This window comes from Berghia stephanieae, chromosome 10, assembly GCF_034508935.2.
Source record: "Berghia stephanieae isolate SIO BIC M18660-M18661 chromosome 10, UCSD_Bste_1.3, whole genome shotgun sequence".
NCBI classification, from domain to species: Eukaryota; Metazoa; Mollusca; class Gastropoda; order Nudibranchia; family Aeolidiidae; genus Berghia; species Berghia stephanieae.
The window spans coordinates 15,475,960-15,491,268 of record NC_088369.1 but is presented as its reverse complement, the minus strand read 5'-3'; the positions used below and the strand labels follow the sequence as shown (position 1 = coordinate 15,491,268).

The 15,309-nt window shown below is 36.5% G+C and overlaps 1 protein-coding gene across 2 annotated transcripts in view; it reads right to left on the bottom strand.

Moving 5' to 3' along the window:
• Window positions 1-9,406: 9,406 nt before the first annotated feature.
• The window catches only part of LOC144980712 (cohesin subunit SA-2-like), a 75,968-nt gene continuing 70,065 nt past the window's right edge, over window positions 9,407-15,309 (bottom strand). For both annotated transcript variants that reach the window (XM_078928429.1, XM_078928430.1), the window contains 2 exons: window positions 13,890-14,026; window positions 9,407-9,560 (listed from right to left, as the gene is read on the bottom strand). In XM_078928429.1, the coding sequence (XP_078784555.1) occupies window positions 9,531-9,560; window positions 13,890-14,026 (167 nt within the window). In that variant the 3' untranslated portion in view covers window positions 9,407-9,530. The remainder of the gene's footprint in view (window positions 9,561-13,889; window positions 14,027-15,309) is intronic.

Sequence of the window (15,309 nt, the reverse complement as noted above, 5' to 3'; positions counted from 1 at the left end):
CGTCACCCATCCTTAGGGCTAACCAACACCGGAGACTGACACCGACGACCCGGCACTGCCGTCTTCCGGATAAAGACGTCGGACATGGACACGGACAAAATACTAAGAATAATGCTCCTTCCGCACTAGGACAAAACTGTCCCAGGACGAATTTGTCCTGTCCCACTGGAGAAAACTTCTATTCAAAAGGGGTTCCGCACTAGGACAGGACTGTCCCAGGACACACCTCGCGTATCGCGAATGCATTATTATTATTATTTTTTTACAAGATTCAAAAGTTTATTTGTAGGCAATTGCCAATATTAATATAACGCCGTCTTCCGGATAAAGACGTCGGACATGGACACGGACAAAATACTAAGAATAAAGAGAAGAGCCGCTAGACCTACCCATACCAAGCACCCGACGTCCTCTATCGTTTGTTTGTTTGTTTGTTGTTGTTGTTGTTTTGTTGGGTTTTTTTTTGTTGGTTTTTTTTTTCGAGGTTTGAATGGGTATGTCTAGCGGCTTTTCTCTTTATCCTTAGTATTTTGGCCGTGCCCGTCGTCTTTTTTATCCGGAAGACGGCAGAGGACGGCAGTGCTGGGTCGTCGGAGTCCAGTCTCCGGTGTGGGTTAGCCCTTACCCTTTCCATTTTCGCTACGGACGATACCAGTCGAATGTGATTTTATCTATAATATGTGACCCTTCGCCTCAAAACGGTATTAAGTCGGGTTGGTCAAAATGTTGAAAATTGAATTTATAGCCAGAAATATCGGACTTGTGTTGAGTTTAAATCATTTATTGAGGAGAATGGCGTGGTTTATTCCAGTCTTCTCTTGGAATAGACCCTAGAGACAAATAAATTTCCCCTATGGGATGAATAAAGGAATTCCGAAAAAAAATTTTGTAACATCGCCTAACAGGCGTCATGTCACGTCCTACATGTTAAGTATTGCTGCTGGCCAGGGACCCATTGAAAAGCGCTTTGAGCACGTTTAGTGGATATTGCGCTATATATACATTTTAAAAATTCAATCTTGAAGCTCACTCTTTATTTTTATGGTAGTTGATATTAACTTAACAAATCTTTCCAAGGGGAATAAATGATAAAATACGAAAGACACAAAAGACACAAGGAGTTATCTGTTATCCTTACTTCTTTTATTGAAAGCAACTGAAAGCGAGTATTGAGAGTATAATCGTAGCCATCGTTAAGTTATAGCCTGACACTGAAACCCAAAAAGACTGGCAGTTTGACGTCATTATTTGGTTTTAGCACCGCCTAGTGAGTTGTCGTTAGTAGAGCTCATGGAAACAAGTGATCCCATTGGTTGAACTATTGAATACAACTCACGATTTGTTTTCTTTTGGTCAGTGTCAGGCTATAAGTTAACGATGGCTACGGTATAATACAGTAGTATTTAGGCACTGTGACCCGGAAGGTCCCATCCAGGTTCAAGCCCGTTTCAGGCACTTCTATTTTTTTTATTAGGTTGATTGAATATCTGTATTAATTTCCACATGGAATTTCTGGAAGGTAAAGGGTTCAAACCCGGTTTAGGTACTTTCATTGTATTTTTAGATTGATGGATTATCATCTTATTATTGTGCGGCTATGCGGTCTAGTGGTATGACACTCGCTTTCGGATCGGAAGGTCCTGGGTTCGAGCCTCGCTCGGCGCATAGTTGAGTCCTTGGAAAAGGCTCTTTACTCACATTCTCTCACCGTATTCAGGTGTAAAATGAGTACCTGGCCGTTAACAGCGTTGTCTCTGTGCGAAAAAATTGTAATGTCGCCTAACAGGCGTCATGTCTCGTTCTCTGTGTTGCTGTTGGTCAGGGACCCCTTGTAAAGCGCCCTTGAGCACGTTTGGTGGATATTGCGCTATATAAAAAAAGCTCAATTAATTATCTATATTTGCTCATGGAATGCCAAGACAATGATGGCCCTGTGCAGAAGGGAATAATTCTTTTTTTGTGTGTGTGTACGCATCGCAATCTTATCATATAGATAGAACGAAGATGACGTCACTCAAGCCTTTGTTATTGTATTTTGCCATCCGCGTTTGTGAGTGATTCTCACTAAACTGTATCAACCAGACTATAAAAGTTCATGGTTACACACAGTTTTGTGTGTTGGTCCGTTATACTTCCGGATGGCAATGTTATAAGCTTCTTAGCCAAGCGCATACTATCTATAGATTGAGGGGCAGCGTGGCTCAGTGGTATGGTCTTTGCTTCTTACCCGAAAGGTACCGAGTTCAATCACCCGCCGCTGCGTTGTGTGGCCTTGAGCAAGTCACATCGCCCTAGGTCACTTGGCGGCGCTTCTCTGCGGCTGACGCCTGGGTTATTCCAGTCTTCCCTTGGAATAGACCCTAAAGACAAATTTCCCCTTAGGGATGAATAAAGGGATTTTTTTTTTCTGAACTCAAACATTATAATGATTACAGCAGAGTATAATAACATAACATGAGCTTTTACTTTTAATATAGGGAATGAGATTAGCGGAAGAGTAGCGTCCCTTGATTGGACCACACCCATAGTCTGTGACGTCACCGGCGGAAAAAGCTATTAGAGAGAGAACGTCATGTTGGTTGTGCGCATGCGTCTCTCGTCCTCGCGATTTTAAAGATAATGAACTTCCAAGAAATTTCAATCAACTTTACAAATTAATTAATTAATTAATACACAAATGAAAATGTAATTCAAATTAAATTTGCACTAAGCGTGCACAAAGAGCTTTACAAGGGGTCCCTGGCCAACAGCAATACTTAACATGTAGGACGTGACATGACGCCTGTTAGGCGCTATTACAATTTTTTTTCGGACAGAGACAACGCTGTTAACGGCCAGATACACTCATTGTACACCTGAGTACGGTGAGAGAATGTGAGTAAAGAGCCTTTTCCAAGGATTCAACTATGCGCCGAGCAAGCGAGGCTCGAACCCAGGACCTTCCGATTCGAAAGCGAGTGTCATACCACGAGACCCCACAGCATAGTATAAACACCAAGGGTGACATCCATAAACATGCAATAGACCGTAGCCATCGTAAAGTTATAGCCTGACACTGAAAAAAAAAATGACGTCAAAATGCCAGTCTTTTGCCACAAAAGAAATCAAACCGTGAGTTGTATTCAATAGTTCAACCAATGAAATAACTTGCTTCCTTGAGCTCTACTAACCACAACTCACTAGACGCTACACAAACCTAATAAATGACGTCAAACTGCCAGTCCGAGAGGGTTCTTGTGTTGACGATGGCTACGAATAGACCCTCTCTTTGACCTCATGCAAAGAGACGGTTAAGATATCTTGGGTACATCTTTCGCATGGAGCCTGGTGGACACCAGATAGAAGACACAGTAAGTACCTCCCTGCCCACTACAGGAGGTCAGGAACCCCACCCAGATAGAAGACACAGTAAGTACCTCCCTGCCCACTACGGGAGGTCAGGAACCCCACCCAGATAGAAGACACAGTAAGTACCTCCCTGCCCACTACGGGAGGTCAGGAACCCCACCCAGATAGAAGACACAGTAAGTACCTCCCTGCCCACTACGGGAGGTCAGGAACCCCACCCAGATAGAAGACACAGTAAGTACCTCCCTGCCCACTACGGGAGGTCAGGAACCCCACCCAGATAGAAGACACAGTAAGTACCTCCCTGCCCACTACGGGAGGTCAGGAACCCCACCCAGATAGAAAACACAGTAAGTACCTCCCTGCCCACTACGGGAGGTCATGAACCCCACCCAGATAGAAGACACAGTAAGTACCTCCCTGCCCACTACGGGAGGTCATGAACCCCACCCAGATAGAAGCTGCCCACTTTGGGAGGTCAGGAACCCCACCAAGTTAAGAATTCCACTTACTACTACTACCACTCTGCCAGTTTCCTGGTAAACTGGCTTTTGTTGTAAAACTGGAATTGGACGCCAGTGTATTTGTTAAACTTGAAAAAGACAAAATAATAACAATTTAAGTAAATCAATTTTTTAAATTTTATTTTATCTTATAAAAATTACAACTCACAACAATAAAAATAAAATGTCAAAACTTTTGTTTTTTTTTAAATTATGCGACAAATTTAAAAACACTTTAAACCCAGTTATTTTCTAAAAATGTAAAAGAGCAACAAAAAAAAACCCAACAAAAAACAACAAAAACCCTCCCTTGGTAAATCAAGAATAATAAAATACCTAAAAAAATAAAAACATGCACATCAATTAATAAGGAATAGTAAAACAAAGATCATTAACTCCCAATTTTCTCACTTGGACAATATGGGTGATTCCTGTTGACATCAGACATCTTGTTTGATGAATTATCTATATTCTTTCGTGGAATGCCTAGGCGACGATATCTTATGATGCCATGGCAGAATGTCATAATAATAATAATTAATAATAATTCAACAACCAGCTGATACAATAAACCTGGCCCCGCGGTTTTTTTGCCAAAAAAATATTTCAAAATTTTGCAAAGAAAATGATGAATTTTGCAAAAACTTTGCAAGTTTCTAAATATGTTGTATCACACCTAACAACTAACTACATGCAACCCCTGTAATAAAATATCCCCGAGGAATTACGCAATTTCATTTCAAACTCAAAATTATGCAAAATTATGGGAGAAAAAATGGCAAATTTTGCCAGAAATTATGCTGATTTAGAAATAGGCACAAAGTTGGGAAAACAAAATTACAATAAAAAACTGCTGTCAATGAAATTGTTAAAATAAAGAAGTAAAAAATTCTGATATGACCTTTTATTTAACTTAAATAAAAGGTCATATCCGAATTAAAAAAAAAAAAAGAATCAAAGAATTTGTCAAAAATTTGCAAAACGTGCAGATTTTGCAGTTGCAATGAAAATCAGAAAATTTTCCATAATTTTGCAGCCGCAAGCTGTGCAAAAAACCGCGGGGCCAGATAAACCAATTATAAACACAAAACATGAATTTATCAATAAGAGACAATGAAAAAGGTTGTTAACCATAGCAGGGCCAGATAAACCAATTATAAACACAAAACATGAATTTATCAATACGAGACAATGAAAAAGGTTGTTAACCATAGCAGGGCCAGATAAACCAATTATAAACACAAAACATGAATTTACCAATATGAGACAATGACAAAAGTCGTTAACCATAAAAACGCTCCAAAAATAAGTTGTTTTGAAAACCTATGGAAAGTTTTCATTGTCATCATTTTCTCAGGATTGAACGATGAAAATGGTTCTACCCCTCCCTATAAATAGTAACGTATAATGATATCAAGATTACAGTGATAATTTGTGATGTCAGATTACCAAGCTGTTGAATTAAATTAACAATTTAGTAGGAAATGAAATAAAAGATCTAATTATGAAATTAAGGATGATAATAGAAATTGAGAGAGCTGTACTGTATGTAAAGGTCGTTCAGTCTCTCATCGGTTGACAAAGTGGAGGTTAGTGCGGCTATGTGGTCGAGTGGTATGACACTGGCTTTCTGATCGGAAGGTTCTGGGTTCGAGCCTAGCTCAGCACATAGTTGAGTCCTTGGAAAAGGCTCTTTACTCAACATTCTCTCACCGTACTCAGGTGTTGTAATAGTGATGTACCCTGGACGTCAATTTTCAACGATAAAACTGAAACTTTACAAAGTTAATGTTAAAATTAACCTGATGAAAGGACTTTAGCAAGTTATAAAATAACTTGGTTTGGGACAGTGCTCACGTAGTTTTGAGTATGTAGTTGTTTTTATGGTTTTACGGTGCTTGCACACTTTAGGTTATATCAGCGCCATAAAAAGGAGAAAATGGATAGTAAAAGTTCTGAATATATAAAGCACCAAGAAAAGGAAGACAAAGGGAACTGGAAATAGGATCAGATGCAGATTCCAAGAGCAAACCATCAATGTACTAGTTTGAGATCACCTTAAGTCTCATCCGACACAGCACAAAATCCAACAAAGAGGAATACACTCAAAGCTTACATATACATTAAATAACAACATAATAATACATAACGGAGATCTTTACAGGAAAAATGTCATCTCAAACAATAACTATGCATTTGACTGTTTCCCTCCACCTAGACTCAGGCCAGGGCCAGGACAAACCAGTATTCATTCCAAGACAAAGACAGACACATTGAAAACAGATATAGGGGATAGAAGACACATAATACTCCCTGCCACTATGGGAGTCAGGAACCCATCCAGCAGCTTATGTAGACTTCCATTAAAACTAACATTATCTACATTAAGCACCTCTGTAGAATTGTACTGTGTAGATAGTATGCGCTTGGCTAATAAGCTCACAACATTGCCATCCAGAAGTATAATGACCCAACACACAAAACTCTGTGTAACCATGAACTTTTATAGTCTGGATAATACAGTTAAGTGAGAATTACTCATAAACGTGGATGGCAAAAAACAATAACAAAGTGATGTCAACTTCATTCTATCTATAAATGCCATTTTAAACAATTTTCTTATAGATAGTTCAAAGTTGACGTCACTCAGGTCCTTTCCTATTGTTTTTTTTTGCCATCCGCGTTTATGAGTAATTCTCACTTAACTGTATTAACCTGACTATAAACGTTCATGGATACACACAGCTTTGTGTGTTGGCCCGTTATACTTCCGGATGGCAATGTTGTGAGCTTCTTAGCCAAACGCATACTATCTATACAACAACACAGAGATGTTATCAACTAAACACATCCAAGAGAACATCAACTCATATATATAATATGACAATAACGTATAAAGTAAGAAAACTCAGTTACAATGAAAAATTGTTGACTAGATAAAGGAATCTTATTATCATTAATCCCAAAAAAAAAAAGGAAAAAAAAATAATTAAAAAATACAACCTCTTTCCCCTTTCACCGACTTCTTTTAGGAAAAATTAAATGCATAATGACAATATCCCGATTTCTAAAAATACAACAAACTCTTTCCCCTTTCACCGACTTCTTTTAGGAAAAATTAAATGCATAATGACAATATCCCGATTTCTAAAAATACAACAACCTCTTTCCCTTTCACGACTTCTTTAGGAAAAATTAAATGCATAGACAATATCCCGATTCTAAAATACAACAACCTCTTTCCCTTTACACGACTTTTTAGGAAAAATTAAATGCATAATGACAATATCCGATTTCTAAAATACACAACCTCTTTCCCTTTCACCGACTTCTTTTAGAAAATTAATGCATAATGACAATATCCGATTTCTAAAATACAACAAACTCTTTCCCCTTTCATCCGATTTTTAGGAAAAATTAAATGCATAATGACAATATCCCGATTTCTAAAAATACAACAACCTCTTTCTCCTTTCACCGACTTCTTTTAGGAAAAATTAAACGCATAATGACAATATCCCGATTTCTTCAGTCAGTCAGAAAGTTGTAAAAATAAGAAAAAAAATATAACAAAACAGCAGGTTAGCTTAATTTTAACTAGCCTAAAAATAACTTCAGTATTCTATGATGGTAATTTTCGCCTTTACATTGTATTGATATATTTTTCCTTACATTCAAAGTTGTGTAAAACTGTTTATGAATGATACAATGCAAGCTATATATATATATATGAGATTTTGTAATTATAAACCATTGTATAAGGCATTTAAAGGATAAGATAAAATAAGAAGTTATTTTTGGAATTAAAAAAAAGAATCTTTAAAAAGAGTTAAATTTTTTTTTTTTTTTTAATACAAAAATGCATAAACTCATGCAACACACATAATTGTCATTTTAACTATGAATGAATAATTTTTTGGAATTTTTAAAAGTAAATAATTTAAAAAAAAAGAAAAAATGGCTACATTCATGCAACACACACACATATTATCTTATATAAGAACAATTGAAGAAGCTTGAGGCGGCAGAGGATATTTACTTTTTGGTTGGCTGAAGAAGGGGTTTGAGTCTGAAACATTCTGTGTTTGGTATTTTGTTCTTTTTTGAAGCTGTTATTTTCATTTTTGTTAGCTGATGAAGGGTTTTGAGTCTGAAAAGTTATGTGTTTGGTATTTAAAATTTTTTTTAAAGCTGTTATATTCATTTTTGTTTATCACTTCTGTTGTATTTTTGCTGTTTTACATGAAATGGTAGCACGTCTGACCGGTAATCAGAAGGTCTGAGGTTCGATCCCCAGTCGAGGTCGATTGATTTTTTTAGGATGTTTTTTTTTCTCTTGTATTTTTCTTTCTTGCTTTGTCTGGCACCTTTCATACACACTTGTTCAGTTCTTTGTCTTACACCAGTGCCTTGTCTGGCATCTTTATACACACTTGTTCAGTTCTTTATCTTACACCAGTGCCTGCTCCTTAATATGGTAGATAAATAACAATGTGAAACTGAATGTAAGCTTAAATTTAATATACGAAAATAGATAAAATGGACGTTTCAGGTAACTTTAACCTTTAACAACAAAACTGGATGAATGAAACACTACAGATGATTGAGATAATGTGGTAGTGGCGTTGTTAAGATGAATAATTACAAAAACCTTAACAACGCCACTACCGCATTATCTCATTCAACTGTTGTGTTTCATTCATCCTGTTTGTTGGTGATAAAGGGGAAACCCGAAAAGTCCATTTTAATCTGTTTTCGTATATCAAATTAAAGCTTACATTCGATTTCACATTGTTATTTATTTCTTCGAGCTTTGAGCAGCAACATTTACAGTATAATTTGGTAAACAAGACAACAAGTGCATCAAAATACAACACACTGGTACTGGGTACTGGTTTTTCAGTGTTGGTAGAATGCTTTAGTATTCTTGATGACTGAAAGTCTCATCCATACACAAGCACATGTCCCTACTAAGAGGAATGCACTCAAATGTTTTACAAATCATATATAATATAAAGAAAACATAATACAATGCATAACAGAGAGATGATTTACAAGGAAAAAAATATTATCTCCCAAAACTAACGATACATTTGACTGTTTCCCTCTCAGCTAGAGTATCCGGCCTGGGCCAGGACAAAACAAAGTAATTTCATTCCAGGGACAAAGACAGAAAGTAAGTTGGAAAACAGATATAGGGGGATAGAAGACACAGAAAGTACCTCCCTGTCCACTATGGAAGGTCAGGAAACCCACCCAGACACTGGTGCCTGCTCCTTAATTTCTTAACTTGGTAGAGATAAATAATAACCTGAAGTTGAATGTAAGCTTCAATTTAATTACAAAAAACAGATCAAATGAACGTTTCGGGTTTCCCCTTTATCAACAAAACAGGATGATTGAAACACCACAGATGAATGAGATGATGTGGTAGTGGCGTAGTGTGTGTGTGTGTGGTGTTTCAATCATCCTGTTTTGTTGATAAAGGGGAAACCCGAAACGTTCGTTTGATCTGTTTTTGTAATTAATTTGAAGCTTACATTCAACTTCACATTGTTATTTATTTCTTTGAGCTCCGAGCAGCAACATTTACACTAATTTGATAGATAGGACAAGCATCCAAATATAACAACACACTCGTACTGGGTACTGGTTTTTTCAGTGGTGGTCGAACATGCTTTAGTATCCTTGATGGCTGCTTATGTCAGACTGGGGAAGGGAAAAAAATGACAAGAATGTTGAAGAGCATGGAGAGAAAGATAAAAGTGAGTAAATGTGACTCATTTATATATATATGTAATAGAATGCCATTTTATTACTATTACTACTACGCCTTACTACTATAGGCTAGCATTCGTGTGTGTGTGTGTGCGTGTGTGTGTGTATATGTGTCTAACGCGGCAAGCAGTGATGCATGGGGGTAGTGTGTGTGAGCGTATGTGTGTATTCCGACAGGTATCTCTGATAACTAAGCAGAGTAGTATTATTATTATTGTCTTCCTTGTACTCAGTGTCGGTTGATACGTCTTTTTATTGATATATTTATTTCTCCTGTTCCAGTTAACTTTAAAAGACAAATTTACTCTCCTTTGATTGGGGATATCCATGCCTTCAAAATGTATATTTTATTTCTCTATACAATATTGATGTAATTCCAATATCTTCATTTTTATTTACAAACAAGCAACTCGCACACTGTTTATTCATGTGTTACACAATAACCAAATTGCTGTTGTACCCACCAATTTGTAAGAATATTATTATGATACCACATTTTCACCTGTAACAGTTCATTTATTTTTATATGTTGCATTTTGTGATTTATTGCCATTTTATTTTAGCATGTCGAACACTCTCGCGGGAATTCCCAATTTTCCTAAACATGCCCATCTATGATATTGTTGTGACGTAGGTGCTTTCCTTGAGGTCCGCGTTGATATTATTATATCATGCATTTTTCATATTTTGATATTGTTTTGCTTTATTCAATAAACCTCAAACATTGAATAATTCGCCTTCTGACGTTCACTCCTTCAATAACCCTTTCTTTACGTGGGTGGTCGAGGAACCGGGGTTGACGAGGGATCTAAACCACTGGACTGTGTGTGCTCATCACATGAAATCGCTGATCTTCATTTTCTTTACACTACTACTCCTACAACAGCTGAGAGACATAGCCGCAACCGGTCACATGAAATCATTGTCTCTCGGCTGCCTTTTACTTTACATGAAATCAGCTATCATCATTACTATTTCCTACTCTATTTCTATTTGAGCACCTCCACAGAACGGTTACGGTTCGGAACCCAAGTCGACTCTGTGACTGAGACCATCCACCTCTTTGTACGGTACTTCACCACACTCGTGATACCGTTACATATATATATATATATATATATATATATATATATATATATATATATATATATATATATATATATATATATATATATATATATATATATATATATATATATATATATATATATATATATATATATATATATAATATATATGGGAACAACACAAAACAAACAACGTTTCAGCCCTTGACCTTCGTCAAGAGACAAGCAACAATATACAAATTATGTAAGGTTACAAAATATCACATTTCAAAGTGATACTAGTCTGCTCGATTCTGTGGACTGTAAAATGTAATGAACAAAAATGAATATTATAGCTTCCAAAAAAAAAAAAAAAGAACAAAATACCAAACACAGAACGTTTCGGGCTCAAAACCCTTCTTCAGCCAACAACAAAAAACAATATAAGACATAAATACATAACTTGAACCCGAAACGTTCTGTGTTTTGGTATTTCGTTCTTTTTTGAAGCTGTTATATTCATTTTTGTTTATCAAAATATCACATTGAAGAGCACTAAACAAAGACCAACAACAAAAAATAATAATAAAATTAAAATAAATTTTAAAAAATAAATTTTTTAAAACCAGTTCTAGAGAACTCATCCTTCAAATATCGATCGATTTAAACGACCCTCGTCTTGGCAAAAACTCAAACCTGGGACCTCGCGAAGGCCTTTCAAGGTCCCTAGTGCAAGACTTTTTTTTTCCAAGATGAGGGTCATTTAAATCGATTGATATGTTACAGTGAATGACATAATCAGTCGGATGGTGAAAAGGTTTGAACTGAGATTTTGCTAGTCCTTCTATATCCCTCTATAACCCATAGGAAAATCGTCACATTCCTTACGATGCAGCCCATTATTCTCATTCTGATTTCTTTTGTACATCGTAAATTTTGAACAAAAATGTTTGCTATAGTTACAGTATATTATTCATCATCCATCGTGGCTTGTGCTCTTGAGCACGTTGCCGGTCAGCTGTCTCCACGAATCACGATCCTCTGACGTGCGCATGAAATCTGTGTTGCTTTTTAAGTCACATTTGGCCATTAAGTATATTATTAACAATGTGTTAAAGTGCTCGTTTAGCAGAAAGAAATATGTATAGCAAGAACTAACAGCTTTTGAAATAAATCTTTTTTTTGTATAGATCGGGTGTGGATTTTGGGGAAAATCTGGAAAATGGCCAGGAAGGAGAGAGTTAAGGTCTGATGTTTTTCTTCTTTTTCTTCATCTTATTCTCCTTCTTCCTTTCAAGTCTGTAACTTCAATTTTGAATATCTCACATCCCAGAGTAATTCTTCTTTCATTGGAGATGAATTCTATCTATTCCAGCGTCTCAATGTCCAAGGCGGGCATCCAATCAGGAGTTCGATCCCCAACAGCGATAGGTAATTGGATTCAATAGTCTGATGTCACACCGCCCAGCAATGGCGGCCTTCGTGGTTCTAAACAAAGAAAATCGGTACTTTTTATTCTTCATGCTGGCTCGAACTTTTCATATGTCTTGTGATCAGAATGTATAAAAGTCAAAACAAGATCATATTTATAATGTTTTACTCCTCTGGATATGCTCTTATGCTCGTCAGAGAAATATTTCATAAGGGCATCAGCCATTGTTCCGATAGTTTAGAGCCAGTTACTAAGTTACCATGCGTCATTACGAGGGAAGTGACGTTATGACTGTTGAAGCGTATTACTTTTAATGTATTTTCCAGCCACCAAATCAAAAACAATTTAAAATTTTTATCTTACCCCCAGTGCAAACAACCAATTATTCATGTTTGCATTGTTATCATTTTCCATCCATGCAAATGTTGGAAACACGAGCTCAAAAAAGTGAAAAATAATATAAAAAATTAGGTAATTTAGCAAAATACAGGATTTCTAAGAGCTCAAAATGTAGAAAACAATAAGGAATAAGGTAATTAAAACAAAATACAGGATTTCTAAGAGCTCAAAATGGGGAAAATAATAAAGAATAAGGTAATTAAAACAAAACACAGGATTTCTAAGAGCTCAAAATGGGGAAAATAATAAAGAATAAGGTAATTAAAACAAAACACAGGATTTCTAAGAGCTCAAAATGGGGAAAATAATAAAGAATAAGGTATTTAAAACAAAATACAGGATTTCTAACAGCTCAAAATGGGGAAAATAATAAAGAATAAGGTAATTAAAATAAAATACAGGATTTCTAAGAGCTCAAAATGGGGAAAATAATAAAGAATATGGTAATTAAAACAAAATACAGGATTTCTAACAGCTCAAAATGGGGAAAACAATAAAGAATAAGGTAATTAAAATAAAATAAAAGGTGAGCAATTAATTAAGTCCCCTATCTCAATAATACAATTTTATTTTTTATACTCTTTATAGCCTAATCCAAATTTTGTTTTTGTTTATTTTTAAGGGTTTTACGGCGCTTGCAACACATTTAGGTTATATCAGCGCCAGTAAAAAGCAAGAAAATGGGATAGTAAGCAGTTCTAGAATTACAATTAAAGCATCCAAGAAAAAGTAAGACAAAGGGGATTGGGAACAAATAGGGATTGGATGTAGAATCCAAGAGCATACCATCAATGTACTTAGTTTGAGATCACCAATAAGTCTCATCTGGACACAAGCACGGTCCCCACTAAGAGGAATACACTCAAATGCTTATATTATAAATTCAAAATAACAAATAAAATAATACATAAAAGAGAGATGATTTACAAGGAAAAAAAAATATCACCACCAAAAACAATATCTATGTATTTGACTGTTTCCCTCCCAGCCAGGGCCAGGACAAAACCAAGTAATCTCATTCCAAGACAAAGACAGAATGGAAGTTGGAAAACATATATATACGGGTATAGAAGACACAGTATGTACCTCCCTGCCCGCTATAGGAGGTCAGGAACCCCACCCAGAATCCAACTTTTAACCTCCCAATTTTTTCAACACTATCTTCATGTGACCTTTTAGCACTAGGCTCTTCGAGTAGATGATAGAAGAATAAATCTAAATTCTTTGCAACATCTTTTTGTTTGTTTGTTTCTTTTCTTTTTTTTTTTAAATATTAATATTTTTTGGGTTACCAATAGCAACATCTTTTTGTTTGTTTCTTTTCTTTTTTATTTTTTTTAAATATTAATATTTTTTGGGTTACCAATATTCTGAGGTACTTACAGAGTTGTCGTCTATGTACGGAGATCCCTCTTGCTCGTACATGTTGGTGGCTGCAGCCACTGCTGCCGCTCTGCGAGTGTTGCCTCGAGGCGAGTAGTAATGGCCCTGAGCTTGATGCTGCTGGGGAGTGGCATGACCTGGAATGACAGACACGGGATGCAACAATAGGTGGACAGTGATTTAAAATTTAAAAAAGAAGGTAAAACACTAATATGTGACCCAACGTCTCAAAACGGTATTATGTCGGGATAACCCAGATGCTAAAAAGTCAAATTAAAGTTAAAATGGATAAAATTATGAATGATTGGTATCTAGCAACCTGAAATATGATATTCATTCTCCTCAATAAAGTTTATAAACTCAACCCAAGTCTGATATTTCTGGCTACAAATTCAATTTTCAGCATCTTAGACATCCCGACTTAATACCGTTTTGAGGTGAGGGGTCCCATATATTATAAACTCATTCTTGACTACTTGCGGCTATGTGGACTTATATGTATGATGTTCGATTTCGGATCAGAAGGTCCTGGGTTTAAGCCTCCCTCGCTCGCTAGGCGCATAGTTGAGTCCTTGGAACAGGCTCTATACTCAATGAACTCGGGTGTAAAATGAGTACCTGGTGGTCATTAAGGGCGTTGTAATATCCATTAACAGGCGTCATTCTATATGTTGCGTGTTGCTGTTACTCAAGGACCTCTTGTAAAGCGCTTTGAGCACGTTTAGTGGGCCATATTTTGCGCTATATAAATGCTCTAGTTTGATGCCATGTTTTAACCAAAACGAAAAACAATCAGCCGATCTTAACTATGTGGTCTAGTGGTATGGCACTCGCTTTCGGATCGGAAAGTCCTGGGTTTGAGCCTCGCACTCGGCGCATAGTTGAGTCCTTGGAAAAGGCTCTTTACTCACATTCTCTCACCGTACTCAGGTGTAAAATGAGTACCTGGCCGTTAACAGCGTTGTCTTTGTCCGAAAAATTGTAATATCACCTAACAGGCGTCATGTCCCGTACTACATGTTAAATGTTGCTGTTGACCAGGGACCCCTTGTAAAGCGATTTGAGCACATTTAGTGGATATCGCGCTATATAAAAGCTCAATTAAATTTAATTTAACTGCCTGAGTCGAGGCAGGCTGATTATTGGGGATGATTTTTCTGTAGCATTTTTCTTTATGACTTGCCTGATCATGGGTGCAAGCAACTGGACCTCAAAAAGCCTGCAAGTCTACTTATGACCAGACATATAATCTGAAAAAGCCTGCAAGATTCACGGACTTATCTCGTCATTTGAAGTCTTGTTCTCAGCATCTAGTCTTCATAATAGTAGGCCACAATTGTATGTTTAATCCAAAGGTTGTAATGCAGTAATTTGTTAAGTTTCTTGTCACAAGTAGCACAATTTTAAAATATACAAAAAA